Source organism: Cantharellus anzutake (assembly GCF_015039405.1).
Source record: "Cantharellus anzutake strain C23 chromosome Unknown EI90scaffold_110, whole genome shotgun sequence".
Classification (NCBI taxonomy): Eukaryota; Fungi; Basidiomycota; class Agaricomycetes; order Cantharellales; family Hydnaceae; genus Cantharellus; species Cantharellus anzutake.
This window is the reverse complement of record NW_024067060.1, coordinates 50,848-56,847: the sequence shown is the minus strand read 5'-3', so window position 1 is coordinate 56,847 and position 6,000 is coordinate 50,848. Positions and strand designations below refer to the sequence as shown.

The 6,000-nt window shown below is 54.1% G+C and overlaps 2 protein-coding genes across 2 annotated transcripts; one reads left to right on the top strand and one right to left on the bottom strand.

Annotated features, from left to right (window-relative positions):
- Positions 1-579: 579 nt before the first annotated feature.
- Positions 580-1,546, top strand: EI90DRAFT_3021364 (uncharacterized protein; the record flags this gene model as incomplete). Its single annotated transcript, XM_039057640.1, has 4 exons — positions 580-756; positions 882-1,077; positions 1,165-1,261; positions 1,399-1,546. 4 exons carry the CDS (start codon positions 580-582, stop codon positions 1,544-1,546), a joined length of 618 nt encoding a protein of 205 aa, XP_038909434.1.
- A 343-nt stretch (positions 1,547-1,889) lies between these two features.
- EI90DRAFT_3021363 (uncharacterized protein) lies at positions 1,890-5,949 on the bottom strand (the record flags this gene model as incomplete). The annotated part of the gene is made up of 2 exons (XM_039057639.1): positions 1,890-2,045; positions 2,113-5,949. 2 exons carry the CDS (start codon positions 5,947-5,949, stop codon positions 1,890-1,892), a joined length of 3,993 nt encoding a protein of 1,330 aa, XP_038909433.1.
- Positions 5,950-6,000: the final 51 nt, after the last annotated feature.

Genomic DNA, 6,000 nt, shown 5'->3' with positions numbered 1-6,000 from the left:
TGTGAGTGTGAACCTCTAACAAATTGGCCTGATTGTGAGGTAGACAAATCTAGACATGCCGGGATTGACATGGAATATAGCGGGACAGGCATGTCTGCTTCTGTACTGCTAATCGCTTAATATTCCAGACAATACAGGAATTGTGCCTGATTTAGCTGCAACACCCCTCAGTGAGGCAGTGGATGACCCGTGGACTCGGGGTCGCTCATGAACCCGCATTGGAAACAGATGTTAGTGACGGAGTTGTACTGGCCCGGGTTGAGGCAGTCTGGCCGCCTTAACAATGTGTCGGAGAGCAGTAGATGTGCAAGAAGGGCATGAAGGGCGACTTCCTGGCCAGATGACTACCAAGAGCGGCCCAGACATCGCGAGGGCCTCATAATGTATGACCTGCAAGTTGGATAAATGACGCTCGAGTAGACTTCGGGGACTACATCCAAAATGGAAACCGTCCGATGCTCAAACTAGGATAGTTCCCGCTTCTGTGTTTTGGGCAGCTATCGCATCGTCGTTGTCACTCTAAGGCCTTCCAGGCCCACTGGGGGCCAGTATTGATCTCATATAGGTTTGTCATTCAATATGCGCCTCGAGCGACCTAGCTTTGGGTTGCATGCACGGAGAACCACGAGAAATTGTAATCTCTCTTCTGTTGGTGATCACACCTTCGGTGGATTGGATCCTCGAGTGAGGGAAGTCCCTCCTACCCTATATCTGCTCCTGCGTGCCTGTGAACTGAAGTCGGCCATAGAGCCATCGGTATGTGGGCAAGGACATGGATGGGGTACGTATGCACGCCAACACGCTGCAAGACCATATCGGGGACCCGCGATCTTGTTCCAGGTACGGTGTCGAGCTTGTTTGAACCTGCTATTTATCCATAGGTACCATATCTCGACCAGGCAACCAAGCAGTGGTGGGAATGCGGTGATACAATCCGGTGCCGAAAGGTGGCAGACAGCCTCGACGCGAGCGGGCGATCTCCTCTTGATGAACGACTCAGAGTATATGGGGGGTCCTGCCGAAGCGAGCAGCCATGCTGGTTTCCATGGGTGCATTTGACAACGCTCCTTTTGCGTGGTGAGTGCGACGGGAGTGTGCGTGGGTTCAAGATGGAGTACTGTAACGGTGTGTATGTCCTTCCCAGTCGATGTCCTATCCCGCAAGAATCGTGTAATGGCACGCAAACAAGTCTCTCTATATGCTTCATCTCTGGCAGGAGCGGAAAGTTCGAAGGGTTTGACCTCGGATCACGCTTCATCAGGTCCGTTCGACGGGTTAACGGATATTAAAAGAGTATCGGGCGACTTGATGGGAAGGGACAATCCGCTATCAAAACTAACACGCACAAGTTCATGAGGGTATGAGGCCGCCCAGCCCAAGTGATGTAGCAATGACCAGGTTAGGCGCTAAGATACGCATACGGTACTGGGGTGGGCCTAGCCTCCGTTGGGAGGTGATGATCGATGGTGTGGGACTCGATGAGTCTGGTCGTAATTGGGACCGCGACGCAAGAGGGTTTGATGCGAAGAAAGCGGAAATTGCGTGACTGCTGATGTCTGTTGTGGGTACAGATAGCTCCCCCCCCCCGCGACCAGAGGCATGGAGACCACCAGGCAGTTGAGAAATGTAGCTGGCAACATCTTGGCTGCGCACTGAGGTCCAACTCTCAGTCCAGCCCCTGATGCTACCCAGCGAATTTCGATCAGCCATGGCTGCCAAACATTAGTAAATAAGTTCACTGGGCCGCATGTGTCCCTCCCTATGTGCAGCAACCCAATATGGGAGCTGAGGTGGAGACCGGGAGTCTCAGCGGTGGCTTGGAAGGGAAGAGGGAGAGGCTAGTTCGTTTAATACGTTTGATCCCGAGTTGGATCTCTCATCCTTTGTATTCAACGGGTGCAATGATAAGGTGTCGCTGAAGGCTTGTCTGATGTAAGTCTCCTCTGGGGCGGTCCTATGGCGAAGGAAATGACTTTCTGGAAGCCTGGTTTCTGGACCTTGATGGCTCGACTTCTCTCCACCCACACTGGGCCGACGTGACTGAACTGAGGGTGAGTGTGCAAGGACACGGGAGGATTGTGTGGGTTCAGGAGTCAGTCGAGATGGACCAACCATACCGTGTGCTGCTGGGGAGACAGGGTGGACCAGGTTGGGAAGCGAGTTTTCTCGTCTGATCAGATAATGGAACCATCCCGGAGGGTGCAGTAGGACGATCGGATTCAACTGGTCTGAAAAAGCGGTTGAGGACGCTGAGATAGATAGGCAGTTGGCCTGTAGGGGGTGCCACTGCGAGCCTCCAGGCAGAGTCAAGGCGACGGTTCCTCTACCGAGGTTCAGGCTCGCGTGACAACGCAGAGTAGTATTTAGTCTGCCAGCAGGGAAAAGGACAACTTGCGACAGGATTTTATTGTTGTCAATCTCGTGATGCCATATAGATATTCTTGGCCTTGAGTTTGCACAGCTCCGTGCGGTGCATAATTCGCCAGGCTTAGGACCACCTGAAAGCACTAACGGGGTATAGAAGATCTTCCCAGGTTTGTCCTTGGTTGGGCCCAGCGAGTAACTAACCGCAGTTGTGGTCTGGATGAGAACCTGTACTGCCGTGAGGATCACCTTCGGCTGGGCATGAGAGATCTTCAAACAGCAGAGCTTGGCAGGTGGATGTGCTGCGTTTGATGACCGCCACGATATCTTGGAGGTGTGGCATGCCATATCCGGCAGGTACAACACCTCACAAGGGTGGTACCACGGCGGCGCTCGTAACATACCTGTCGTTTCCAAGCATAATGTCATGGCATATATCCGTTTGGTGGGTCCGAGTCGCGTCCTGGACAGTTGTGCCTGTAGTAGCTCCGTCCGCGACAGCTCAGGCTCTGGCTGTGTCTGCGCTTGTGAATGGACCTGCTCAGAGAAACGTTGCACGGGAGCGATCACAGCGTCCGCCGATTCTAGAGGACAGCAGACCGGTATCACCGGTGGATGCGGCTGATCGTGTGAGGACGACTCGGTCGTGCATTGCGCTGAACTGACAAGTGGCATTACCAATGGCGAACAGGCCACAGACAGGCCATACGGATGCGCCAGCTCGAGAAGGCGGTGCATGATATCGGCTGGAGGATCTGAGTGGACCCGTGAGGGAGTTATCCCAAATGCCCGGCACATCGTTTTGGTAGATTGCACTGGGATCAGTAGATGGACTACCGGCAAACAACGTAGCCCAGGCAGATATGCTGAATCAAGAAGTTGACAAGCAGGAACGCCTGGAGGATCCAACCAGTCATAGGAGGATGCCAACCCGATCGCTGGGTACACCGGATTGGTGGAACGAGTCGCGATCGTCGAACATGTCGCTACTGAGTGGTGTGACGACTGCAGGTGTGCTGACTCAAGAGAGGAGTGTGTAGCAAGAATCAGAGATCCTGCGTGAGTGGACAATGGGGTCGGTTCGACTGCTTGGCCGGACGGACAGATGTGATTCATCATAATCGACCATCCAGCCCCGACTATAAGACACAGAGGGCACGAGCACTCGGGCTTGAGAGAACTAGACGAAAGAGCCACTGGGTGGTCCATCTGGGCAAGTGGAAACGTCGGCTCTGCCACATGACATGTCGAGCTAACAGTATGCGTCGCGCTTGATAGTTCGCCTACCCCTGAGTGACCTGGCACACGCAGACGCGCCGGCTTGATAAGATGGCACAAAGAATCGGCCGGAGGGTCCAGCTGGAGGGACACTTTGGTAAGCAGATGGTCCGCCAATGAGCTGACAGGCTCAAGCAGGCGTGCCGACTCGAATGGACGGCACAAATCCACAGTCAAAGAAACTGGTTGGGCCAGCGGAGACAATGGCTCGTTGTGCCAGTCGTCGATGGGCGAGGTAATGGGGGGGGGGTGGCAGCCCTTGACGTAAGAGATAGAGCATAGCCACATTAACATCATAATCTGGGTTCCGCCCAGATGGGAGTTAGTCGCATAGATCCCACAGCTAGGATCCTCGTCGAGTACCAGGGCATTAATAAGGATGATTGTCCTTCCTTCGACCTGAGTGGAATGGTGGCCAGGACAAAGGCAGAACGCACCAGTGCCAATGGATTGTGTGTTCCTTTGACGCTTTGGACTAACAGGGTGCATTATGATCGATGAGTGTGCTGCCGCCGAACGGTGCGGCACGTGCCAGCATGCCAACATAAGTGAGGAAGGCAAAGGGGCGGCTGGATGGTTCGATTGGTTAGACGAGGACGTCAGTTCATGATTCCAACCGTTGATGAGCAAGGTAACTGGAGGACGCCCGCTAGGGTCGTAGCCAAACCGCATCGATACCGTTGTTCTCCCAGAATTGCTCAATGCGGACCCGTGAAAAACCCCATTCCTATGCCCAATCTGAGTTCCGCCCAGCTGGAGGTTAGACATGCAGATTTTGGGGCCGGGACCTTTGTTGAGAGTCGGATCACCTGTGAGAATGGAGGGCTGCCCTTCAACCTGAGTGGGTTGATGTGCTGAACTGTATGGTCCGTTTAGGCGCAGCTTGAGTGGTTGACGCGCAGGAACGGCTGGAAAATCCAACTGGTCATGCGATGATATCAATTTGATCTTGAAGTGCGCCAGATCGATGAAGCATGTCGTGGTTGGTGTATATGCTGCCAGAAGGCGACACAACACACACAGGCACGCAGACTCAAGCGTGGAACGCGAAAGGATGACCGGCTGACCTGACGACGACAATGGTTCAGACACTTGGCCCACCGAACTGATGGGACCCGTTTTAATCGGCAAACCACTCATGACTGATTGATGCGGTTCACGGGAGTGTCCTGACTCATATAGGTGATGTGGAGGATTCACCTGGGGATCCGGCCAGATAGGCGAAGACAACTGTTCATGCGTCCAACTGTCAAAGGGTGAGAGGGTTAGGGAACAAATGTCTTTAGCCCCAGCTCGCCACATTAGTGTCATGACCCGAGTTCTGCCCAGCTGGGGGTCGGACGCGCTGACTTTGCGGCTGAGAGTTTTGTCGTGAGCCTGAACACCATGGCTGACCGAGGATGCGGTCGCTTGACATGTCGAAACAATAGGGTTCGTTACACTCACCAATCCAGCACTAGCTGGATGATACAGGTCATACCAGTGCCCCAGCTTTTGGGGACGATGTGAATAAGCTGCTGGGAGGCCCGTTAGAACAGGCGAGAGTATTGAGCTAGTAAGGGACCTCAAACTTGATGGGTCATCAACTAAGGAGTCTGGTTGGAAGAGTTGCATGATTGATGTGTAGACCCTAACCGAGCTATATGGCTCGAGCGCGCACACGGACTCAGGAGTCCGGCGCAAATTGGCAACCCAGGGGGCCGGTTGGGCCTGAGGTAACGTCGATTTGACGGCACGATGTGCTGTGCTAGTGCAATGTGTCATGCCCAATGGAGAGGCCGTATCTGAGCGGGGCGGTGACCCATCCAAATATAACAACTCTGGTGATTGCCATGAAAGACCAACAGAGAGCTGCTTGGTAGGTGAGATGACAACCGGGTGGTCTGGTTCGTCTGGACACACTAGCTTGAGTAGGTACCATGAAGACGCGTCCCAGCGGTCCGGTTGTACAGTCAGGAATGAAGGGACCGTGACTGGACAACGCTGCTTAGTTGGTCGCGCCAGCCCAAGTGAGTGCTGCGTAGGGGCAACCGTTCGATCTGACTGGAGGGTAGGGTGCACTAAGCCGTCGAAACATGTCGAACTAGGTAGACAGGTCGCAGCCGGGTGATCGAGCACACGTGAGTGCAATGGTTCAAAAGGGCGAAGTGAAAGAGTGGCCGATGGGTCCGACTGGCCATTCAGGAGCATGGGATTGCCTATGCGGCTCTTTGCGCTAATCGCGAGTGTGGTGCTCGACGGACAGACCACCGCTGACAGAAGTAGCGCAGGCAAGTGCTCTGAGTTGTGAGGATGATGTAGAGACATAATCAGAGATTTCGTTTGGGTGGGTGACAATGTCTGATTGGCTGGGTAGCG